The sequence below is a fragment of the Neolamprologus multifasciatus genome, chromosome 7 (assembly GCF_963576455.1).
Source record: "Neolamprologus multifasciatus chromosome 7, fNeoMul1.2, whole genome shotgun sequence".
NCBI lineage: Eukaryota > Metazoa > Chordata > Actinopteri > Cichliformes > Cichlidae > Neolamprologus > Neolamprologus multifasciatus.
This window is the reverse complement of record NC_140445.1, coordinates 12465772-12492114: the sequence shown is the minus strand read 5'-3', so window position 1 is coordinate 12492114 and position 26343 is coordinate 12465772. Positions and strand designations below refer to the sequence as shown.

Sequence of the window (26343 nt, the reverse complement as noted above, 5' to 3'; positions counted from 1 at the left end):
TATTAATTGCAGAAAATGTGCAGAAAAGTAGATGGATCTGAGATCCCCCAGATAACAGAGTAATAAACAGCTAATTGAGCTAAAATTAGGTCAGTTGCATATATAGATTTTGTTTTTCTGAAATTTGTATTACAAAGCTAACTTTTGAGTTTTTGATTAAAATACTCTAAAAGCTGCCTGAATCATACACACAAAGTGAAGAGGTCCAGTTTAAGACTCTTAGTACATAGGGCCAATGTGGGCCTCATAAACTACAGCCTTAAGTGCCACCTAGAGGAACTGCAGTTATTACAACTTACACATTAGCTTCCTTGTAAAGCTCTCAAGAATGCCCATTGATTCTTTCACATTAGTATCTGTATTTTGTCTCCCTTCTATGTTTGGTGAAGAAAAAGCAAGTTGCATTGACTCACCGCATCATCTTGTGGTTTGTTACGCCCCACTTAAAAACGAAGTGTTGACAGTGCATCAGCCACCAGGCACGTGCAGAGGGGGGGGGGGGGGGGGGGGGGGGGGGGGGGGGGGGCTAGAGGGGCTTGAGGACCCGCCCCTTTCCTGATGGGTGCCCAAAGTGCCCTTTTGTTGAGGCAACTTTTAAATTTTTTTTTTTTTAAATGTGTGTGTGCGTGCAGAGTCCTGTCTGGGCCCCTCAACAATAATTAAGTGTGCCTATGCCAAGAGGCACACTTATTACTATTTCTCGGATTTATTGTGTGAATGCTGTAGGCATTCACACTATTGAGTTCCTGTTTCTCTTTATTGTGTGGATGCCCTATGAGGGCATCCACACAATAAATAAATCCTGTTTCTCTTTATTGTGTGGATGCCTGAAAGGGCATCCACACCATTGAGTTCCTGTTTCTCTTTATTCTTTATCCTTTATTATTCTGGTTGCTTCCGTACACTTTTTGGCGCTTAACTACTCCCTCAGTTTTTGTGCTATTTGCACCGTTCAAATCTTAAAAAATTCTTCTCTTTCTGCTAATGCTGGCTATGACTTTTGGTGCTCATAACTTCTATACTTTTTGAGATATTGAATTGTTTTTGCAATATTTTTTGCCCTTTTCTGCCACATTATCAGTGGCCTCACTGATTTTCCTTGCCGGGTTGACCTGTGTTTTAGCTCAGTGAGATGAGCATCCGTTCTCAGACTGGGAGGCCCGGGTTCAAATCCCGCTTATGGCAACATTTCTTTCAGTTAACAGTTAAACTTTTTAAACTCTTTTCAGCAGAAATACTGCTCATTGAACTCTTTTCAGCAGAAATTCTGCTGATTGAACTCTTTTCAGCAGAATTTTAAATTTTTTCACCACTTTTCAGCACAAATCCGAGCTTTTTCAGCTGTTTTCAGCAAAAACCTCTTTTCAGCAGAATTCTGCTGATTGAACTCTTTTCAGCAGAAATTCTGCTGATTGAACTCTTTTGAGCAGAATTTTAAATTTTTTCACTACTTTTCAGCACAAATCCCAGCTTTTTCAGCTGTTTTCAGCAAAAACCTCTTTTCAGCAGAATTCTGCTGATTGAACTCTTTTCAGCAGAAATTCTGCTGATTGAACTCTTTTCAGCAGAATTTTAAATTTTTTCACTACTTTTTAGCACAAATCCCAGCTTTTTCAGCTGTTTTCAGCAAAAACCTCTTTTCAGCAGAATTCTGCTGATTGAACTCTTTTCAGCAGAAATTCTGCTGATTGAACTCTTTTCAGCAGAATTTTAAATTTTTTTCACCACTTTTCAGCACAAATCCCAGCTTTTTCAGCTGTTTTCAGCAAAACCCTCTTTTCAGCAGAATTCTGCTGATTGACCTCTTTTCAGCAGAATTTTAAATTTTTTCACCACTTTTCAGCACAAATCCCAGCTTTTTCAGCTGTTTTCAGCAAAAACCTCTTTTCAGCAGAATTCTGCTGATTGAACTCTTTTCAGCAGAAATTCTGCTGATTGAACTCTTTTCAGCAGAATTTTAAATTTTTTTCACCACTTTTCAGCACAAATCCCAGCTTTTTCAGCTGTTTTCAGCAAAACCCTCTTTTCAGCAGAATTCTGCTGATTGACCTCTTTTCAGCAGAATTTTAAATTTTTTCACCACTTTTCAGCACAAATCCCAGCTTTTTCAGCTGTTTTCAGTAAAAACCTATTTTCAGCAGAAATTCTGCTGATTGAACTCTTTTCAGCAGAATTTTAAATTTTTTCACCACTTTTCAGCACAAATCCCAGCTTTTTCAGCTGTTTTCAGCAAAAACCTCTTTTCAGCAGAATTCTGCTCATTCACCTCTTTTCAGCAGAAATTCTGCTGATTGAACTCTTTTGAGCAGAATTTTAAATTTTTTCACTACTTTTCAGCACAAATCCCAGCTTTTTCAGCTGTTTTCAGCAAAAACCTCTTTTCAGCAGAAATACTGCTCATTGATCTCTTTTCAGCAGAAATTCTGCTGATTGAACTCTTTTGAGCAGAATTTTAAATTTTTTCACCACTTTTCAGCACAAATCCCAGCTTTTTCAGCTGTTTTCAGCAAAAACCTCTTTTCAGCAGAATTCTGCTGATTGAACTCTTTTCAGCAGAAATTCTGCTGATTGAACTCTTTTGAGCAGAATTTTAAATTTTTTCACCACTTTTCAGCACAAATCCCAGCTTTTTCAGCTGTTTTCAGCAAAAACCTCTTTTCAGCAGAATTCTGCTGATTGAACTCTTCTCAGCAGAAATTCTGCTGATTGAACTCTTTTCAGCAGAATTTTAAATTTTTTCACTACTTTTCAGCACAAATCCCAGCTTTTTCAGCTGTTTTCAGCAAAAACCTCTTTTCAGCAGAATTCTGCTGATTGAACTCTTTTCAGCAGAAATTCTGCTGATTCCCCTTTTTTTTGCAAAGTTTTCAGCCTTTTCACCTCTTCTCACCACAATTCTCAGCAGCTTCTGCTCATTTCAACAGAATTGTCAGTCTCTCCACCTCTTCTTTGTGTGAATGAGTTTGCCTCAGTGAGATGACTAGCCGCCTTGAACCAAAAGGGCAAGGTTCGAATCCTACTCAGGGCAACACCTTTTTTCAGCAGACATCTTCAGCATTAAGGCATCCACACAGCATTTACGCAGGAAATGCAAATTTTTCTAGTTATTCTTCTAGTTGCTTCCGTACACTTTTTGGACCTTAACTACTCCCTCAGTTTTTGTGCTATTTGCACCGTTCAAATCTTAAAAAATTCTGCTCTTTCTGCTAATGCCGGCTATGACTTTTGGTGCTCATAACTTCTATACTTTTTGAGATATTGAATTTTTTTTGCAATATTTTTTGCCCTTTTCTGCCATATTATCAGTGGCCTCACTGATTTTCCTTGCCGGGTTGACCTGTGTTTTAGCTCAGTGAGATGAGCATCCATTCTCAGACTGGGAGGCCCGGGTTCAAATCCCGCTTATGGCAAAATTTCATTCAGTTAACAATTAAACGTTTTTAACTCTTTTCAGCAGAAATTCTGCTGATTGAACTCTTTTCAGCAGAATTTTCACCTCTTATCAGCACAAATCCCAGCTTTTTCAGCTGTTTTCAGCAAAAACCTCTTTTTAGCAGAATTCTACTCATTTAGCTTTTTTCAGCAGAAATTCTGCTGATTGAACTCTTTTCAGCAGAATTTTCACCTCTTTTCAGCACAAATCTCAGCTGTTTTCAGAAAAAACTCTTTTCAGCAGAAATTCTGCTCATTCACCTCATTGCCATCATTCAGCCTTTTCACCTCTTATCAGCACAAATCTCAGCTGTTTTCAGAAAAAACTCCTTTGAACAGAAATTATGCTGATTCATCTTTTTTCAGCGCAACTTTCTGCTGCTTTCCATCTTTTCTGCAGAAATTCTGCTCATTCAACTCATTGCCATCATTCAGCCTTTTCACCTCTTATCAGCACAAATCTCAGCTGTTTTCAGAAAAAACTCTTTTCAGAAGAAATTTTGCTCATTCATCTCTTTTCAGCGCAATATTTTGCTTTTCACCACTTTTCAGCAAAAAATTTCTTCTTCTTCACCTGTTTTCATCACAATTTTCAGTTTCTTCACCGCCATATAACTTTTTGCAACTTTTCAACTTTTTCAGCCTTTTTCAGCAGACATCTTCAGCGTTAAGGCATCCACACAGCATTTTCGCAGGAAATGCAAATTTTTCTAGTTATTCTTCAAGTTGCTTCCGTTTTTTCCGTTTTTTGGACCTTAACTACTCCCTCAGTTTTCATGCTATTTTCACCGTTCAAATCTTAAAAAATTCTGCTCTTTCTGCTCTTTCCTGCTATGACTTTTGGTGCTCATAACTTCTATACTTTTTGAGATATTGAATTTTTTTTTGCAATATTTTTTGCCCATTTCTGCCACATTAACAGTGGCCTCACTGATTTTCCTTGCCGGGATGAGCTGTGTTTTAGCTCAGTGAGATGAGCATCCGTTCTCAGACTGGGAGGCCGGGGTTCAAATCCCGCTTATGGCAACATTTCTTTCAGTTAACAGTTAAACTTTTTAAACTCTTTTCAGCAGAAATTCTGCTCATTCAACTCTTTTCAGCAAAATTTTCAGCCTTTTCACCTCTTATCAGCACAAATCTCATCTGTTTTCAGAAAAAACTCTTTTGAGCAGAAATTCTGCTGATTCATCTCTTTTCAGCGCAACTTTTTGCTTCTTTACCTCTTTTCAGCAGAAATTCTGCTGATTGAACTTTTTTCAGCAGAATTTAAAATTTTTTCATCACTTTTCAGCACAAATCCCAGCTTTTTCAGCTCTTTTCAGCAAAAACCTCTTTTCAGCAGAATTCTGCTGATTGAACTCTTTTCAGCAGAAATTCTGCTGATTGAACTCTTTTCAGCAGAATTTTAAATTTTTTCACCACTTTTCAGCACAAATCCCAGCTTTTTCAGCTGTTTTCAGCAAAAACCTCTTGTCGGCAGAATTCTGCTCATTCACCTCTTTTCAGCGCAATTTTCTGCTTCTTTCCATCTTTTCTGCAGAAATTCTGCTAATTCAACTCTTTTCAGCAAAATTTTCAGCCTTTTCACCTCTTCTCAGCACAATTCTCAGCAGCTTCTGCTCATTTCAACAGAATTGTCAGTCTCTCCACCTCTTCTTTGTGAGAATGAGTTTGGCTCAGTGAGATGAGTAGCAGCTTTGAGACCAGAAGGGCCAGGTTTGAATCCTGCTTAGGGCAACGTTTTTTTTTAAATCACTTTTCAGCAAAAATTTCTATGTCTTTACCCCTTTCAGTAGAAATTTTTGCTTTTCACCACTTTTCAGCAAATAATTTCTGCTTCTTCACCTGTTTTCAGCTGAATTTTCACTTTCTTCACTGCCATACAACTTTTTGCAACGTTTCAACTTTTTCAGCTTTTTTCAGTAGACATCTTCAGCATTAAGGCATCCACACAGCATTTTCGCAGGAAATGCAAATTTTTTCTAGTTCTTTATCTTTTCTTCATCTTCAAGTTGCTTCCGTACGTTTTTCGGCACTTAACTACTTCCTCAGTTTTCAGCCGATTTTCTCAGTTCAAACTCTGAACTGTTCTGCTCTTTCTGCTAATTCCAGCTATGACTTTTGGTGTTTATTACTATTATACTTTTTAAAATATTACACTTTTTTCCTTTAATTTGTCCCATTGAAATGAATGGAAAACTTCCACAATTCTGCTAAAACTTGCTTGTTTTTGAAACTTAACGACTTCCTCATACTTTCACGTAGAACAACCATTCAAACTTTAAAATGTTCTCAACTTATTGGACTATTTATGTATGATTCAGCTTTTTCACATCTTCTACCGTTTTAATCTTATCCCTCTTTAAGTTTTCAGTTGCAAAATTGTGATTTTTCAGAAAAACACATGCGTTGTTATGGTTGCCATGCAATTAACTCAGAGTGAGCACTGGTCTGTTCTGAATTTTCTCTTCATGTCTGAACAACTTCTTGCTACTCGCTCAATTTCCACTCAATCCCCACAAATTATACATCAAAACGTAGGTATCTTTGCTGGCTTTCAGAAAATGTCTGTCATGTCTATCAAATGTCTATCATTATTGTGGGACTTATATATTTTTTGCAAATCTCCTCAGAGTAACACAAAGTCTGAAAACTCTCCATAGAAACTCAATGGAGAGTTTGTTCAAAATCACCGCTGGATTTCTCTAATGAGAGGCATTTTCAAATTGTCATATCTCCTAACGAAGCAAAGTTGAGGCTTGTGCCAATATATCTTCAGACACTCCTGATGCTCATAATTCAAGAAGTTTTTTATCACCTATTACCGTTCTGAGATGAGTTACACTTGTTCGAGGGTAGGAAATTCCTCCCTCGCTCAGATTTCTTCAGCTTTCAAACTCTGGAAATGAACCACTTTTTTCTCTTGTCATATCTTTTTAATGGATTTCCAGAGAGACCTGAAAATTTCCATGACTGTTCACCAAAGCCTGCTGTTTCTTACGGTGAAAGAATGATTTTGATGCTCCATATAGATTTAGAGTTACAAAACGTTGTTTTAGGGCAAGTCAAGGCAGTTTTTGCTTCGCCTCTACTCAGTTACAGTGTATTACAAGTCATATATCTTTGATAATTTATATTTTATCTCTGATTTATGAAGACCCGAAGATTCCCCCATCTCTTCTGAACAAAACGATGTCTGAATGACCGTTCTAGCCCCTACGGTTAGGAAATTATGGCCATGTGTTTGAGGGGAATCCTGAATGTCAGAAATACACTGAAGAAAACTCATATCTCTCTCTGTGTCTGTGTGTGTAAGGGCTGATTACAGCAGGTGCAGCTAATTTAACTGACCTAGATATACCAAGCCCACACTCTTAACAGCCCCTGTTCACTTTACCCTCTGTGTATGTGTGTGTATCAGTATTTCTCCTATGTTAAAGTATTACTCCTCAATCATAGTATTTCTGCTAAAGCAAAGTACTTCTACTACATCTTAGTACTTCTGCTAAATCATAGTATTTCTGCTAAATCATAGTATTTTTGCCAAATCATGGTATTTGTGCAAAATCATGGTTTTGGGGCCAAATCATAATATTTCTGTTATGTTATAGTATATGTGCTGAATATAGTATATATGCCAAATCATAGTATTTATCCCAAATCATAGTATTTATGCCAAATTACAGTATTTTTACCAAAAAGCAGATATTAGTACCTTTTGGCAGAAATTTCTGCCAAAAAATAGTATTTATGTTAAAACATAGTATTTCTGCTAAAACAGAGTATTCCTGCCAAATCATAGTATTTGTACTGGAACATAGTACTTCTGCCCAATCATAGTATTTGTACTAAATCATAGTACTTGTGCCAAATCATAGTATTTGTGGCAAAGCATCGTATTTGTATGGAGTCATAGTATTTCTTCTAAATCATAGTATTTCAATCAAATCTCAGTAGTTGTGTTAAAACGCAGTATTATTGCCAAATCATAGTATTTATGCCAAATCATGGTATTTGTGCAAAAACATAGTATGTCTGCAAAACCATAGTATATCTGTTATGTTATAGTATTACTACTAAGGCATAGTATTTCTGCCAAATAATAGTATTCCTTCAAAATCATAGTATTACTGCAATTTCATAGTATTTGAGCGAAATCGTAGTATATGTGCAAAAACATACTATGTCTGCAAAATCACAGTATATCTGTTATGTTATAGTATTACTACTAAGTCACAGTATTTCTGCCAATTTGTAGTATTTGTTGCAAATCATAGTATTTGAACCAAAACATAGTATTTGTCCCAAAGCATCATATTTCTACAAAGTCATAGTATTTCTTCTAAATCATAGTATTTTAATCAAATCTAAGTAGTTGTGCTAAAAAGCAGTATTTCTGCCAAATCATAGTATTTGTACCCAATCATATCATTTCTGCCATATCATCGTATTTGTGCCGAATCATGGTCTTTGTGCCGAATCATGGTATTTTTGCCAAATCATGGTATTTGTACCAAATTATAGTATTTGTGCCCAATTAATAATTCTGTTATGTTATAGTATTACTACTAAGTCATAGAATTTCTGTTATGTTATAGTGTATCTGCGGAATATAATATATGTGCCAAATCATAGTATTTATACCAAATCACAGTATTTGTGCTAAAACATAGTATTTCTGCCATATCATAGTATTTGTGCAAAAACAGTTTGTCTGCAAAATCATAGTATAACTGTTATGTTATAGTATTACTACTAAGTCATAGTATTTCTGCTTTGTTATAGTACTTGTGCTAAAACGTAGTATTTCTGCCAAATCATAGAATTCCTGCAATTTCATAGTATTTGGAGGAAATCGTAGTATATGTGCAAAAACATAGTATGTCCGCAAAATCATAGTATATCTGTTATGTTATAGTATTACTACTAAGTCATAGTATTTCTGCTTTGTTAGAGTATTTGTGCTAAAACGTAGTATTTCTGCCAAATGATACTATTACTGCTATTTCATAGTATTTGAGCAAAATTACAGTGTTTCTGCAAAAACATTGCATTTCTGCTAAATCATAGTATTTTTGTAATCCTATAGTACTTGTACTGAATTATAGTATTTGTGCCAAAGTTTAGTATTTCTGCCAAAGCATAGCATTTGTACCAAAACATAGTATTACTGCTAAATCATAGTATTTGAGCCAAATCATAGTATTTGTGCTAAAACATAGTATATCTGCCAAATCATAGTAATTCTTCCAAATCCTACTGTAACTGCACAATAAAGGTTCTTAAGTCAAATCATAGTGTTTGTGCTAAAACATAGTATTTGTGCCAAATGATAGTATTTTTTCTAAATCCTTGTAATTCTGCTCAATGATAGAATTTCTACTATGCTGTAGTACTTTTTGCTAGATTGTAGTACTTCTGCTAAGTCAAAGTATTTCACATAAATCATAGTATTTCTACCAAGTCTCAGTGTTTCTGCTAAATCGTCAATCATAAATAATGTTTTAGCACAAATTGTATGATATAGTTCAAATACTATTATTTGGCAGAATTTTCTATGTTTCAGCACAAATGCTATGATTTGGCAGAAAAAATATTATTTAGTATAAATACTAAGTTTTAGCAGAAATATTATGTTTTAGCACAAATACTGTGTTTTAGCACAGATTTAGCTAAATACTATGATTTGTCACAAATGCTATGATTTGGTAGAAACACTGTGATTTGGCACAAAAACTGTGATTTACCAGAAATACTGTGATTTGGCAGAAATACTATCAATTGGTTCGAATATTATGATTTAGAAGAAAGACTATGTTTTTGTATAAATACTATGTTCAAACTTTAAAAAATTCTGCTATTTCTGCTAATGTGTGTTATGACTTTTGACCATTGAAATGAATGGAACACATTATCAATGTGGTCACTGATTTTGCTTGCCGGGTTGAGCTGTGTTTTAGCTCAGTGAGATGAGCAGCCGTTCTCAGACTGGGAGGCCTGGGTTCAAATCCCGCTTATGGCAACATTTCTTTCAGTTAACAGTTAAACTTTTTTTTAAACTCTTTTCAACACAAATTTCAGCTTTTTCACCCCTTTTCAGCAAAATTTTCAGTTTTTTCTGCTGTTTTCAGAAAAAAATATTTTCAGCAGAAATTCTGCTCATTGACCTCTTTTCAGCAGATTTCTGCTCATTCACCTCTTTTCAGCAGAAATTCTGCTGATTGACCTCTTTTCAGCAGAATTTTCAGAATTTTCACCTCTTTTCAGCACAAATTCTGCTTATTCACCTCTTCTGCAAAATTTTGAGCTTTTTCACCTCTTATCAGCACAAATCTCAGCTGTTGTCAGAAAAAGCTATTTTGAGCAGAAATTCTGCTGATTCATCTCTTTTCAGTCCAACTTTCTGTGTCTTTACCGCGTTTCAGCAGAAATTCTGCTGATTCACCTCTTTTCTGCAAAGTTTTCAGCCTTTTCACCTCTTATCAGTAGAATTCTCAGCCGCTTCTGCCCATTTCAGCAGAATTGTCAGTCTCTCCACTTCTTCTTAGTGAGAATGACTTTGGCTCAATGAGATGAATAGCTGCCTTGAGACCAGGAAGGCCAGGTTCAAATCCTGCTCAGGGCAATGTTTTTTTTTCACCACTTTTCAGCAAAAATGTCTCCGTCTTTACCCCTTTCAGTAGAATTTTTTGCTTTTCACCACTTTTCAGCAAAAAATTTCTGCTTCTTCACCTGTTTTTAGCAGTATTTTCAGTTTCTTCACCGCCATACAACTTTTTGCAACTTTTCAACTTTTTCATCTTTTTTCAGCAGACATCTTCAGTGTTAAGGCATCCACACAGCATTTTCGCAGGAAATGCAAATTTTTCTAGTCTTTTCTTCATCTTCAAGTTGCTTCCGTACGTTTTTCGGCACTTAACTACTTCCTCAGTTTTCAGCCGATTTTCTCAGTTCAAACTCTGAACTGTTCTGCTCTTTCTGCTAATTCCAGCTATGACTTTTGGTGTTTATTACTATTATACTTTTTAAAATATTACACTTTTTTCCTTTAATTTGTCCCATTGAAATGAATGGGAAACTTCCACAATTCTGCTAAAACTTGCATGTTTTTGAAACTTAACTACTTCCTCATACTTTCACCTCGAAACTCCATTCAAACTTTAAAATGTTCTCAACTTATTGGACTATTCCTGTATGATTCAGCTTTTTCAGATCTTCTACTGTTTTAATCTTATCCCTCTTTAAGTTTTCAGTTGCAAAATTGTGATTTTTCAGAAAATACATGCGTTGTTATGGTTGCTATGCAATTAACTCAGAGTGGACAGCGGAACTTTGTGAATTTTCTCTTCATGTCCGAACAACTTCTTGCTACTCTCTCAATTGTCACTCAATCCCCAAAAAATTATACATCAAAACTTAGGTATCTTTGCTGTCTTTCAGAAAATGTTACTATCATTGTTGTGGGAGTTACAGATTTTTTGCAGATCTCCTCAGAGCAACACAAAGTCTCAAAACTCTCCATAGACAGTCAATGGAGAGTTTGTTCAAAATTACCGCTGGATTTCTCTAATGACATGCATTTTCAAATTGTCATATCTCCTTAACAAAGCAAAGTTAAGACATGAGGCTTGTGCCAATATATCTTCAGACACTCCTGATGCTCACAATTCAAGATGTTTTTTATCACCTATTACCGTTCTGAGATGAGTTACACTTGTTTGAGGGTAGGAAATTTGCCTCTCGCTCAGATTTCTTCAGATTTCAAACTCTGGAAATGATGCACTTTTTTTCTCTCGTCATATCTTTTTGATGGATTTCAACAGAGCCATGAAAATTTCCATGAGTGTTCACCAAAGCCTGCTGTTTCTTACAGTAAAAGAATGATTTTGATGCTCCATATAGATTTAGAGTTACAAAACGTTGTTTGAGGGCAAGTCAAGGCAGTTTTTGCTTCTCCTCTACTCAGTTGCAGTGTATTACAAGTCATATATCTTTAATAATTTATATTTTATCTCTGATTTATGAAGATCTGAAGATTTCCCCATCTCTTCTGAACAAAACAATGTCTGAATGACTGTTCTAGTCCCTACGGTTAGGAAATTATAGCCATTTGTTCGAGGGGAATCCTGAATGTCAGAAATACACTGAAGAAAACTCATATCTCTCTCTGTGTCTGTGTGTGTAAGGGCTGATTACAGCAGGTGCAGCTAATTTAACTGACCTAGATATACCAAGCCCACACTCTTAACAGCCTCTGTTCACTTTACCCACTGTGTATGTGTGTGTGTGTATCAATATTTCTCCTATGTTAAAGTATTACTCCTCAATCATAGTATTTCTGCTAAATCAAAGTACTTCTACTACATCTTAGTACTTCTGCTAAATCATACTATTTCTGCTAAATCAAAGTACTTCTACTACATCTTAGTACTTCTGCTAAATCATAGTATTTTTGCCAAATCATGGTATTTGTGCAAAATCATGGTTTTGGGGCCAAATCATAATATTTCTGTTATGTTATAGTATATGTGCTGAATATAGATTATGTGCCAAATCATAGTATTTATGCCAAATTACAGCATTTCTGCTAAAAAGCAGAAATAGTACCTTTTACCAGAAATTTCTGCCAAAAGATAGTATGTATGTTAAAACATAGTATTTCTGCTAAATCAGAGTATTCCTGCCAAATCATAGTATTTGTACTGAAACATAGTATTTCTGCCCAATCATAGTATTTGTACTAAATCATAGTATTTGTGCCAAATCATAGTATTTGTGCCAAAGCATTGTATTTGTATGGATTCATAGTATTTCTTCTAAATCATAGTATTTCAATCAAATCTCAGAAGTTGTGGTAAAACGCAGTATTTCTGACAAATCATAGTATTTGTGCCAAATCATGGTATTTCTGCCAAATTAGAGTATTTACGCTCAATTAATATTTCTGTTATGTTATAGTATTACTACTAAGTCATAGAATTTCTGTTATGCTATAGTATATCTGCTGAATATAGTATATGTGCCAAATCATAGTATTTATATCAAATCATAGTATTTCTGCTAAAACATAGCATTTCTGCCTTATTGTAGTATTTGTGCAAAAACATAGAATGTATGCAAAATCATAGTATATCTGTTATGTTATAGTATTACTACCAAGGCATAGTATTTCTGCCAAATCATAGTATTCCTTCAAAATCATAGTATTACTGCAATTTCATAGTATTTGAGCGAACTCGTAATATATCTGCAAAAACATACTATGTCTGCAAAATCACAGTATATCTGTTATGTTACAGTATTACTAGTAAGTCACAGTATTTCTGCCAATTTGTAGTATTTGTACTAAATCATAGTGCCTGTGTCAAATCGTAGTATTTGTTGCAAATCATAGTATTCGAACCAAAACATAGTATTTTTACCAAAGCATCGTATTTGTACAAAGTCATAGTATTTCTGCCATATCATGGTATTTGTGCCAAATCATAATATTTCTGCTATGTGATAGTATTACTACTAAGTCGTAGAAGTTCTGTTATGTTATACTATATGTGCAGAATATAGTATATGTGCCAAACCATAGTATTTATACCGAATCACTTTATTTGTGCTAAAACATGTCTGCAACATCTCAGTATATCTGTTGTGTTATAGTATTACTACTAAGGCATAGTATTTCTACGGTGGCCCTGAGAGGCCAAACGGACTGCAACTTCAGAAAACACTTGCAAAAAGAAAAATGCTGCAAAAAGAAAAACGCTGCAAAAAGAAAAATGCTGCAAAAGCACACACAACACAACGGAAATAGGAAAAAAGACAACGGAACGAACCAAAACATGTATGTATGGCTGTATCCCAATTCAGGGACTGTTTCCCAATTCAGGGTCTGCAGCCTTAAAGTACGCAGCCTTAATGGTCCTCAAGGGCCGCGTACTCAAAGATCGCTGCGGCCGGAAGTGCGGGGCTTGTAGGCTTGTGAGATGGGATGGTCTAGTCTCCGTCGCGCTGCCCAGGTTGCCTAGCAATCATGATACTAACAGCTGGAAACGTTTCATACAGCTTTGTTTGACAGAAATGAAGGAGAACATATTTTGTACATTTGTTTCTACATGAGCTTTGTGTGATTTGATAAGTATCTGAGGCTGAGACCACAGGACTGTAAAACATGATTGTTGGGCTTCATTTCTGTACTGAACAGTCATTTAAGATTAGCTATTAAATAACAATAATGTTGTTCATGAGACTAAAGTCATCTCACTTTGGTAATGTAAATATAATATGGCCAATATTATATTAATCACTAGAAAGTGCATTTTCTGAAGAAACTGCAGTGTGAATGCTTGAATTTGAATGTATGCACTGAAATGAATTAATTGCTGAATTTAAGTTAAAAATTTTGAATGAGATGAAAAAACCAGAATTTCTAACCTGAAAACAAAAGCGCTGAACTGCTAAAACCTGACGTTTACACAGAAGAAGTTGGAAAATAGCTGAAAATGTTTTAAATGTAAATTATAGTGTTTAAGATGAATCTTGGCAGAGTGAGAGAGAGCTCATTAAGCAGGCAGGTGTGAGCCTGGTTGCTATAGTGACTGCACCCAATAGCTCCATACACACGCACACAGACATGTACCTCACTTCTGCTGCTTAAAATGAACAGAAACATCAACCCGAAACAAATGAAAAGTACATGTCGTATTGACAAAATTCTTTCACCGTGAGCGGCAGCAATGTCTAGTCTACTGAATTCTCAGTTTTCATGCCTGTGGAGTTTATTATATGGACGTGGTGACAGTGTAAAGACAGCCTGTACTTCTGATTTTCAAATGAGCTTTCTGAGCCATTTTAACATTAGAGTCTATGGAAGAGTTGGAGGGAGGAGGCTGTGCATTGGTGAGTAGTGAGACTGTGTGCCTTTTTATTGTTTATTATCTCGCTTACCTCTTTAAAACACTTAGCAAGTGATTCGTCCTTTTCCTGAGCATGGCTCAAACACTCACGTGAGACTAGCAAAGGAAGAACCTCAGACAGCGTAGTCAGACCCTGTTCATCGAGTTCTGATTTAGAAGGGCTAGCAGCCGGCTCTCTGTCCTCAGTTAGAACAGATCCAAGAACAGTCTCACTTAAGTTCACTTCCTCCAGCTTACGAGCTTGCGACCTGGTAAGAACACTGATAGAAAACACATCAGGGTGGGATTTCAACAGCTCATCCTCTTCTGGGATACATCTGGGTTTATCCACCACTTCAGGAACAGGGAGTACCTTGTCCCCAGCAATATCATTTCCCATTATAAACTCAACACCCTGAATAGGAAATGAGTTTCTCATCGCAACCTTGAAGAAACCAGAGGCTTACTTTGACTGCACATGAACACAATGTAACGGTGCCGGTATATAGGCTATCCCAATACCTTGCACTATTGTACTTGTGTTACAGGATGACTCATCACTGACTGGTAAGTCAGTGATGAGTCATCGGCCAACAGAAATGATTGTGAGCCACCTGTGTCCCTCAGTATTCTCACAAGCTTCTGATCTCCAGAAAACCCTGTTAAGGAGACAAAACCATCAAAAATGAAGGGTTTAAAACACTTATCAGGTTCACTCGTGGTCACATGAGAAGGGGAGTTTAGCGACTTGACTAGGCCAACCCCTTTAGCTTGTTTTAATTGATGGGGCACCTGTTTACGTTTAAGAGCCAGACACTCAGAAACTATATGCCCCACTTTGTTACAGTAAAAACACTGTCTATCAGACTTGGAACCCGAGGAACCCCTAGGTTGTTGAGGGTGTGGCTTTGTATCCTTTTTCATTTGTTCATGATAGGGTGATTCAGATTTACCCACAAACACGCTTTTGTGCGTCAAAGCGAATTCTTCTGCCAGGACAGCTGCCTCTTGCAAAGTGGCAACTTTTTGTTCATTCAGGTACAGCACTGTACGCTCAGGAACACAGTTTTTGAATTCCTCCAACAATAGCAGTTCACACAGTGCGTTAAACTCTGAAACTTGACACCACCTATCAAATAGTATCCCTTTTTCCCTTGCGAACTCAAGAAATGTTTGAGCAGTGGATTTCCTCAGGGTCCTGAAACGCTGCCTGTAAGCTTCAGGCACCAACTCATAGGCTTTGAGTATAGCACTTTTGACATTGTCATACACAAGACTGTCCTCAATAGTGAGAGCTGCGCATACTTCCTGTGCTTTACCAATTAATTTGCACTGAAGCAAAAGGGACCAAACCTCCTTGGGCCAATGTAAAGCCACAGCAATGCGCTCAAATGCATTAAAATAGGCCTCCACCTCAGTCTCCCTGAATAGTGGAACCAGGGCAATATTTTTTCCTACATCAAATGTTGGAGGTGCAGGAGCAGGGGGAGAATTATCGGAAGGATTACTAATGTTATCTTCATCCTTCACTGAAGGTGGAACAGAAGGCTCAGGAGACAATTTGTTAGCTTGCAACTCCAGCTGACGCAACCTAACAGATATCTTAGCTTCTAGCTGCCAACACTTTAGCTTGAACTCAAGCTCATCCTTACATTCTCTTTCTTTGGCTTCAAGTTCAAGACGAGCCAAACATACCTTTAAGCGTGCACCAACACTGGGATTACTGGATTCGACAGAGAAGGGCTCAAACCGTGGAAGAGAGGCCGGTGGCTTTATCCCACCTGGTTTGACCACAGTAGGTGTCCCCGCCCCCTCCTCAGCACAAACCTCAGGCTGATCAGAGGTTTCGAGGACTGTCACGGCATCCTTAGAGTCCACGTCTAAAGGGAACACACCTTTACCAACCAACCCACTGACAACAAGAGCCTTTAACTCGCTTTTCTTCATGGACTTAGCCACAGAGATTTCATAATGCGCGGCAACAGCACATAAATCCTCCTTCCTACATGCATCAAGCTGGTCTAGCTATAATGGACGAGCTATAAAATCACCCAGGCTAAACTGCCATATTTAAAATTAATCCCGGACGAGCCCCCACTTATGTTACGCCCCACTTAAAAACAAACTGTTGACTGGGGTGGGGGTGGGGGGTAACACAAAGTGAAAAAGAAAAATTACTGGAAAATAGATGTCATTAAACATGATTTATTGCAGAAAACTACTGAAGTAAGTATGATGAACCAATTAACACAGTAAAGGCAGAGTGGCTGTAGCTCAGGTGGTAGAGCAGGTCATCTACTGATCGGAAGGTTGGTGGTTCGATCCCTGGCTTCCCCAGTCTGCATGCCAAATATCCTTGGGCAAGATACTAACCCCAAATTGCTCTCCGATGCATCCATCGGAGTATGAATGTGTGTGAATGTTACTTAGAAAGCACTTAGAAAAATGTGCTTGTGCGAATGGGTGTGAATGGGTGAATGTACAAGTTGTGTACAGCGCTTTGAGTGCTCAGAAAGAGTAGAAAAGCGCTATATAAGAACCAGTCCATTTACCATTTACCATTTACACCTTAGCTCACAATAAAAGAAAGAAAACCAAAGTTACACAGAGTTTAAGTTCTCTCTCTCTCTCACACACACACACACTAAAGCCTGCTGCCCAAACCACTCTAGCTCACAGCACAATCTGGATGATTTGCTCACTGGCAGACCTGTAACACAGGAAAAGGAGAAAAGAAAACTCTCTCACAGAGGGAGAGCCACTAAAGGTCAGCGACCGTAACATGGTTCAAAATGGAGTTAGATGAAAGTACTGCTGCTTTCGAAAATAGGAGACTTTTCATTATGTTCTGGTGATAGCTTTAGCTGATTTTGGAGTTGTTAAAATTAAGTATTTTTTTAACACTGGATTTTACAATAAGTGCTTTTTATATTATTCAATAACAAAATCACAATTTCTCCTTCCTTAATATCTCTATAATAATAATAATAATAATACAAACATAATTTGTTTTCTGTCAGAACTTCAGACAGACTATGTGAAGGAGGTTCATGACTTTGTACTGGAGCAGTTTAGCAGCAGCCAGTCAGAGCTGCAAAGGATTCTTCATGATGTTGAGTACCTCCAGAGTGAACTGAGCCCACTCAAACTGCGCTGTCAGGCTAATGCCGCCTGTGTGGACCTCATGGTGTGGGCTGTTACTGAGGAGCAGGGTAAGTCTTGCTTCCTGTATCTTAGTCCAACAGTGAGTAATCAGTCTCGGTAATCTTCATTGTAAACCTTTTTTTGTTTGTTTGCCAGGAGCTGAGAATCTTTGCACCAAACTCTCAGAGAAACTGCAATCAAAGACATCCAGTAAAGTCATCATTGCTCACATGCCCCTACTCATTTGCTGCTTACAGGTAAAGAACTACCAGAGAGGGAAGAAAATGATGTGGGAGCAGGAGTAGAAAAGTGTTGTGTCCTGTTAAGATTTTGTTTCTCTTTGACAGATTAGTGCTGTCTTCCTTTTCTTTTCTTTTTTTTCAAGCCAATCAGTATGGTTTATACTTCTGAGATATAGCAGGAGAATTTTGACAATGCTGAAATCGGGCTAGGATGCTCACATTAGAGCTATAACGATCAGTAGTTTGGTGTTGATGACAAATTTCTGAAACCTAGTGGTACTTGATTTTCTGGGTTATCACTGATGCTTTAGGTAATCACAGATTGTATCAAATCAGAAATTAAAAGCTTTAAAGTAACATCTAGTGTGGCTGTCCTGTTGGAATGTTTCTCCTGCTTTCTTCACAGTAAATAGCTGTAAAGGAGGAATGAGGAGGAATGCAAATATTATTATTACAAATGCACATTTAGAAATACTTTTTGTGTTCAGGGGTTGGGTCGTCTGTGTGAACGCTTTCCAGTGGTGGCCCATTCTGTTACCACATCCCTGAGAGACTTCTTGGTGGTGCCCTCTCCTGTTTTGGTGAAGTTGTACAAATATCACAGCCAGTACACCCCAGGTAACTCATGCTCCACCACTAACAGCCAGCCAACCGTGTTCCTTCCAGTTTAATGTGTTCTTACAAGATTATGATTTTGTTTAAGGTGGTAGTGAAATAAAGATTCATGTGACCAATGAACATTCCCAGTCAACACTCAGCACCCATTCGAACAAGAAGAGCCAGCCCTCCATGTATGAGCAGCTTCGGGACATCTCCATTGATAACATCTGCAGGTGAGTTCCCCCACAGGTACATTAGGCACTGGAGCTTTCCATTTTCCAGTTTGCAAGAAAACAGTATAAATAACAGGTTCACAGAAGTCTTCATAAAAAGAACCGTTTAAGATCCAATTTACTCCCACAGAGTTTTTATGAAGGAGAAATAATGGTTCAGCAGTTGTAGTGCATCGGCATACCACAGAACCTGCAGACTCCTTGTCTATCTGCAGAGAGCATCTCTTTTGTTAAATGTGGGTAGTGCTAAAAATATGTGTTATAACCAGTATGTGTGCTCTCTAAAAGTTGATTCTGGATTATTGAGCATGCATCAAGACCAGTATGTGGGCTATTTTTGCTTGTGCTGTTGTTGGTCTGTCAGCAAGCTGTGGAAAACTCTGAAGTTATAACATACAAAGAGATGAAAGTGTGTTTAAAAACAATGATAAAGGGGGGAGGGGGGGGGGCGCTAGCGAGCGCGATGGAGTGAACACGCTTACTTCAGAGCCTCTGCACATTCCAGCTTAATTTGCATCAAAAATAGGCACTTAAGTTACCAATCTGCTTTTAAAGACAATCTTAAACTTTTAAACAAAGTTCCTACGGATATAAATCCAAGAAAGTCGCTTTTATGGCGGCAAATCTGCAGAAATACAAATACGAGGCTTCGTCGACAGCTAAGACCAGTGCAGCCGCGGGCAAAAGTTGTGACAACACCGCTAGCCAAACATCGAAGTCGGCACCGATAGCTAAAATGGATGTGGCAGACCTCAAGACGGATATTCTTGCCTCCTTGCGACAAGATATCGCCGCCATCATCCAGCAGGAAGTCAGGTCTGCTCTGGCTGACAGCTTTGACTCGTTGAAAAGGGATATCCAAGACGTGAAGGCAGAAATCAATAGCAACACAACCGCTATTCGAGCCGAGCTGGACCAGGTGAGAGCTAACGTAAAATCTGTCGAAGCGGGTCTGACGAATTGGTCTGACGAAATGGTGGCCGTACAAGACACGATGGAGTCCCTCACAAAAGAGGTGAAAGACCTTAAACACAAATGTGAAGACCTCGAGGGACGTATGAGAAGGGGAAACATCCGAATTATCGGTGTGACTGAAACTCAGGGTTCCAGCTCTCCGGCGGCGGTCTCTGCGCTCCTCAAAGAGGTGTTTCAGCTTGACAGAGAAGTCCGTGTGGAAAGATCTCATCGTAGCCTGACTCAACGGAGACCCGGGGATATTCCACGCCCTATCATTGCTAAATTAAACAGCGAAGGAGACGCGGCGGACATCCTCAGGAGAGCGCGCAGAGGAAAACTACACTTCAAAGGAAACCCAATCGCAATATTCCCCGACTACACGGCCAGCGTGGCGAAAGCCAGGGCGGCTTTCACTGACGTGAGGAAGATACTCCACGATAGACCGGGAGTCCGCTTTGGCATCCTCTACCCTGCCAGATTCCGTGTCTCTTACAACAACGTTGAAAAGGAGTTTGTGGATGCTGCCAAAGCCATGGATTATGTCAAGGAAAATATACTCTCTCCAGCAGATGGTGATCTATAACTGTCTTATCTTCTGTCCCAAGGTGGAAGGTAACTCAGAGTTTTCTATGTCAGTAAGCTACATCACTGTGCCTGGTCGTTACTACGTTGTGCAGGGCCTGAGTTCCAATATTGTTTTAGCAGACAGTACTGAGATTTATTAGTGGTACTGAGACTGCTCGCCCAGCAATTTTCCCCGAACTTCAGTTCCTCATTCCATATGAAGACATCCAAACTTGAGTTAGCTGCACTCGGGGTCCCTTTGACTTTCTGTCCTGCTGTTGTTACCCTTGTTCAGGTCCCTTGTTCTCCCGGGGATCTTTTGATGGGTAAAAAACGTGTACAATGTAGTTTATATATTAGTTTCTGGTTTGTTGGTTTGATGGTTCTTTTTGTATTGCCCTATGCTAAGCAAAACTTTGGGTCATTATGGAGTTTAAAATTATTTGTACCTCCCAGATATCGTTCAAACTTAACCCTAAACAGTCAAGATAGATTTGCTTAAAGTCATAAGCTATAATGTCAATGGCCTCCACAGCCCCATTAAAAGGAAAAAAATTCTAGGCCAGTTAAAAAGTTTCAATTGTCATATAGCTTTTTTGCAGGAGACACATTTATCTGATATTGAGCATGACAAGCAAAAAAGGTCATGGGCACAACAAGTGTTTTATTCGTCTCACAAGTCTGGCAGGAGAAGAGGTGTGGCTATCCTAGTACACAGACAGATAAACTTCACCCCACTCACTACATATAGAGACCCACATGGAAGGTACATTATGGTCAACGGCTCTATTGATGGAGTACTGGTTTCCCTCATTAATATCTATGCCCCTAATGAGGATGAGCCAAATTTCATACATACAATTTCTAATCTAGTACTTCAAAAGTGTTCTGGTGTTTTATTGCTAGGAGGGGATTTTAATTGTGTCTTGTCACCTTATTTGGATAAACAACCAAGTTCTAAAAGCCATGCATCGCAAATGAGCAAAGCTCTAAAACATTTAACAACTGAACTGGGACTAATTGATGTTTGGAGAAATAGGTTTCCTAGAGTCAGAGATTATACTTTTTACTCGCATAGACATGCATCCTATTCCAGGATAGATTTCTTTTTTACTTCTAAAACAGAAGAGCATAGAATTGACAATATTGAAATCTTACCAATTACACTGTCTGACCATGCACCGTTATCACTCTCATGGGACTTAGGATTGACACCAAAACTAAAACTTTGGCGATTAAATGCCTCACTCCTAAATGATAGCCAGTTTTGTGAGTTCATACATACTGAACTAAATACTTACTTGGAGTTGAACACAACTCCGGAGATATCGCCTTTAACTCTCTGGGATTGTGCCAAGGCATACATTAGAGGTCGCATAATATCATTTGCAAGTGCCAGGAAAAAAAGAAAAGAGGCTAGGCGGCGTGAATTGGAGGCCAAAATAAAATACCTAGAGCAACAACACAAAAAAGCACAGACAGCCAATTTGCTTTCCGATCTTAAAATGTTACGTAGTGAGCTTGATAGTTTAATAAACGAGAAAATTGAGGGCAATTTAAGATTCATTAAACAAAAGTACTATGAACAGGGCAGTAGGGCTAGTAGATTGCTGGCAATAAGACTCAGGAAACAGCAAACTTGTAATATGGTCCAAAAGTTGAAGTCAGATCAAACCCTAATTACTAAACCAAATCAAATTGCAAGTTGCTTTGCCAATTTTTTCGAGTCATTATATAAAAATTCAGATACATGTAAAAATGACAATACACTATCTGATTTCTTAGAAAAGATCAATTTAAAAACACTGCCAGAATCTGTAGCAAAGGAGTTAGATGAACCAATTCGAGAACAAGAAATTATACAGGTGATTTCAAACCTTAAAACTAAAAAAAGTCCTGGCCCTGATGGTTTTATTAATGAATTCTATAAAAAACTTAAGGACAAAGTCGCACCCTTATTACTGAAAGCTTACCACTGCGCTCTGGAGACTGGGACTATGGCGCCGTCCTGGAATGATGCTACAATTGTCGTAATCCATAAAGAGGGCAAGGACCCCACAAATTGTCAATCATACAGGCCAATCTCATTACTTAATACTGATTTGCGCATTCTCACCACGATTTTAGCCAAAAGAGTTAGTAAAATTATTACACAGGTTATAAATCCAGATCAAACAGGGTTCATTGCAGGAAGGCACTATGAGGACAATGTTCGTAGATTGTTGAACTTAATGTCCTTGTACAAGACCAAACAAGAAGAAACAATGATTCTGTCTCTTGATGCGCAAAAAGCGTTCGACAGGGTTTCCTGGCAGTACTTGGGCCATACACTCGAAAGATTCAAATTTGGGCCAAACTTAATTAAGTGGATACAGATTCTTTATTCCAACCCAATGGCGGCTGTACGGGTAAATGGAACAATATCAGCCAGATTTCCACTGGAACGTGGGTGTAGACAAGGATGCCCACTATCGCCCCTGCTGTTCGATATAAGTATTGAGCCTCTGGCGCAGTTGATTAGAGATGAACATGGAATTCAGGGCCTTTCAATTAATGGAGAACAGCATAAATTGTCCATCTATGCAGACGATGTACTTTTATATATTTCAAATCCTGCAGTCAGTGTACCTCATTTAAAAGAAATTATTGGTACATACGGTTACCTCTCTGGTTACAAAGTTAATATTGACAAAACATTGGCAATGGATTTAGGAGGAAACATTTCACAAACATTCAAGGAGCGATGTGGCTTTAAATGGCCAAACGAAGGTATCAAGTATTTAGGAATTCAGATTCCTCACTCATTATCAGACTTGTTTAAAGTAAATTATGAAGTTATAGTTGCAAAAATAAAAAAAGATTTAGAGAGATGGACAGTCCTGCCTCTGTCTTTCTTGGGTCGGATCGAGAGTATACGTATGAATGTATTGCCAAGACTTCTATACCTTTTCCAAATGCTGCCTATTAATATTCCCAACTCTACATTTGATAATTTAGATAAACTTTTTTCCAAATTTATATGGCAAGGCAAACGCCCAAGGATCAAGTTCCAAACATTAAAACTGTCAAAACTGCAGGGGGGATTGGCTGTTCCAAATCTGAAATATTATTTCTGGGCAGCTCAGATGAGACCCCTGACTGTATGGGTGCGGGATTTGTCTGAAACTCAGTGGCTAAACATTGAAAAGACAATGTGTTGAAAGATCATTGGAATCCCTGCTTTTTTCTAACATTTCAATTAAAAATTTGCATATGGGGGAATGGACGAGGGTCACACTAAAGATTTGGCGTAGAATCAAACAATCATTTGGTCTTCCAAAAGAAATTTCAATTTTATCAAGCCTCTCCTCCCTGCAGGGTTTTTCTCCTATTGTGGAAGACTCTGGCTTCAAAGCATGGTCAAATAGTGGGCTTCATAAACTGTGTCATGTTGTGAGGAATGGGCACCTGAGCTCATTTGAACAGTTGAGAGGTCAGTTTTGGCTTCCTTCTTCTGACTTTTTTAGATTTCTGCAGCTAAGAAGCTTTTTGACAAAACATAAAGAATGGAGGCAAGTTTTGGAGCCCTCATCCATTGAGGAAATATTTCTAAAAATATTTCAAAGTAATTCCTCCCCGAAATTAATCGGTAATTTCTATAACGCATTTCTGAGTTTCAATACAAATGCAACTTTGGATATTAAGGCAAGGTGGGAAGCTGAGACTGGCACTCAAATCTCGGAGGACACCTGGGAAGAGGTGTTCGGTGAAGCCCATCTTGTGACTAATTCTGGGCTGTGGAGAGAATTTAAATGGAAGGTGGTCATGAGATATTTTAGAACCCCGGAGATAATGGCCAAAATGAAGCCTACATATCCTGACACCTGCTGGCGAAATTGTGGTACTTATTTAGGAACCCACTCACATATATTCTGGTCATGCCCAAAACTCTGCTCATTTTGGAATGACATATTTAAAGTTCTCAATACAGTTTTCCAGCAACCATTAACAAAAGACCAACAGCTAGCCATTTTAGGAGTAATACCAAATGGTTTTGCGGGAAACAATAAAAAGTATATTTTAAGAATCTTGCTTACAGCAGCACTAAAGTGTATCACTATTAAATGGCTGAATCTTGACCCACCTTCATATAATATGTGGATTGATAAAGTAAGAGAAATTTATCAGATGGAGGAAATAACATATGCTCTGCGGATTCAGAGAGAATTGTTTACTGAGCGTTGGCGACCCATACATGCTTTACTATTTCAGTAATTTAGCATAGGTCTGTTTCGTTTTGTTCATTAATGGCTAGATTTGTTACATGTTATTTACTATTACATAAAGTTTTTGTTTTGTTTTCTTCTTGTTTTTGTCTGTTTGTTTGTTTGCTTGCTTGGGTTTTGTTTTGCTTTCCAGTTTTGTTTTGTGCTTCCTAATTGCAGTTCTTATTTTAATCTACATTTCTGTATTGCGGTTCCTGTAACTGTCCTACTTGTGAACATTGACAATGTTGTAAATTATAATAAAAATTGAGTTAAAAAAAAACAAAAAAAAAACACAACAATGATAAATGTCCACTGTGAATCCACACAGGTGTACAACGTGCTTCCCCTTAATATAAGGCATTGCTGAACGAAACCCATCCCACTTGCGTGTACATGTCATTGTCAACAAAGCCTTCACTCCCAGTCTTTCCTTCTGCTCTCAGGTGCCTTAAAGCTGGCCTGACTATGGATAATGTCATTGTTGAAGCTTTTCTCGCCAGTCTGTCTAATCGTCTTTATATCTATCAGGAAAATGACAAGTAAGCCTCTCACCGAAATTATACTCTGCTCTTGACTTGTGAAGTTAAAATAACCAAGATATTGCCCCACAGGGATGCTCACTTGATTCCAGACCACACAATCAGGGCTTTGGGTCACATTGCTGTGGCCTTACGGGACACCCCCCGAGTAATGGAGCCCATCCTTCAGATTCTGCAGCAGAAGTTCTGCCAGCCTCCCTCCCAGCTTGATGTCCTCATCATAGACCAACTTGGCTGTATGGTCATCACAGGGAATGTGAGTGTTTATATTCAAACTTCATGTGTCTTAGAACTTCAAGCTTCTAGAGTAATTCAATTGAATGCAACTTTATTTATGAAGTGCCAATTCATAACAGCAGTTGCTTCAAGGCACTTTATATTGTAGGGTAAGACATGGCTAAACAAAACTAGGGTATCATCTGCATAGCAGTGTCTTACAATAATAATGCCCAAGGGAAGCATGTATGATGTTAACAGATTTGGTTCCCAGCACAGAACCCTGTGGAACTCCATTACTAACTTTTGCATGTGAAGAAGGCTTCCTAATTATATTAAGAAATTGGAATCATAGGAATCTCTATGATTTAAACCACTGCAGTGCAGTTCCTTTTAATACTTACGCACAATTGTGAGTTATACAAGGGAATCAAGCTTCTGTGGTATGCTTTCTTTTTCAGAGGAAGGACAGTATATGACAACATATGCAGTGATATTAGACCCAAATCTAACCTTTTTAAAGTGCAATCTTTATTTTTGAAGGGGAACTTTGTGGGTTTTTTTCTCTTTTTCTTCCACTTTAGCAATACATCTACCAGGAAGTTTGGAATTTATTCCAGCAGATCAGTGTCAAGGCAAGCTCCATGGTTTACTCTACCAAAGATTACAAAGATCACGGATACAGGTAAGAATCACCTTATAGGGCAGATGAGGAATTTTAGTCTTAAAACGGCATTTTTTTCCCCTGGTGTTATGGTTTTGCTTGTTCACATTGGTGTCATGTTTTTTTCTTTACTATTGTCATTTCACTGCAAGTGTTGGCCACTTGCTCTACAGTCCTGTGTTAGCATTCAAATGTTTATTTTAAGCTTCAATGCAGCTGAGTTTTCTTTCGTTTTTTTCTCCATCTTGAGCATCAGCAAGCAAAAACTGTATCAATTCTCTTATGGGAGCCTGAATGTGAACCATACCCTGCTGTTACAGAAACGCATGTGCTACTGCTTATCTCGTACATAAATGCTCCTTCCTCTTTCTGCAGACACTGTTCCTTGGCTGTTATAAATGCACTGGGTAACATAGCAGCAAACCTTCAGGCTGAGCATATGGTTGACGAGCTGCTAGTCAACCTGCTAGAACTCTTTGTTCAGCTGGGTTTAGAGGGCAAGAGAGCCAGTGAAAGGGCCTCAGACAAGGGCCCAGCTCTGAAGGTATGGCACACACTCACATTGCACATTCCAGTATAATGGGAAGGAAAAACAACACAAGTGGAACTAAAAACA

General features: G+C 38.1%; 2 protein-coding genes and 1 long non-coding RNA gene across 4 annotated transcripts in view; 1 reads left to right on the top strand and 2 right to left on the bottom strand.

The window, feature by feature from the left end:
- Positions 1-26343, top strand: part of pi4kaa (phosphatidylinositol 4-kinase, catalytic, alpha a) — a 58314-nt gene that overhangs the window by 6424 nt on the left and 25547 nt on the right. For both annotated transcript variants that reach the window (XM_085167553.1, XM_085167555.1), the window contains exons 11-18: positions 17342-17533; positions 17622-17722; positions 18196-18325; positions 18411-18540; positions 24752-24847; positions 24920-25103; positions 25648-25748; positions 26103-26271. In XM_085167553.1, coding sequence (XP_085023679.1) covers positions 17342-17533; positions 17622-17722; positions 18196-18325; positions 18411-18540; positions 24752-24847; positions 24920-25103; positions 25648-25748; positions 26103-26271 — 1103 coding nt within the window. The remainder of the gene's footprint in view (positions 1-17341; positions 17534-17621; positions 17723-18195; positions 18326-18410; positions 18541-24751; positions 24848-24919; positions 25104-25647; positions 25749-26102; positions 26272-26343) is intronic.
- LOC146513866 (uncharacterized) lies at positions 1131-13714 on the bottom strand. The gene is made up of 2 exons (XR_014875227.1): positions 3140-13714; positions 1131-2947 (listed from the first exon to the last, which is right to left on the bottom strand). It is a non-coding gene; the product is annotated as an uncharacterized LOC146513866 (long non-coding RNA).
- LOC146513865 (uncharacterized) lies at positions 13747-17240 on the bottom strand. The gene has a single exon (XM_085167638.1). It carries the CDS (start codon positions 16266-16268, stop codon positions 14850-14852), a length of 1419 nt encoding a protein of 472 aa, XP_085023764.1. The 5' UTR covers positions 16269-17240; the 3' UTR covers positions 13747-14849.

Excerpts from the sequence above, each read along its gene's own strand:
- LOC146513865 (XM_085167638.1), bottom strand. The coding sequence starts at position 16,268 with ATGAAGAAAAGCGAGTTAAAGGCTCTTGTTGTCAGTGGGTTGGTTGGT.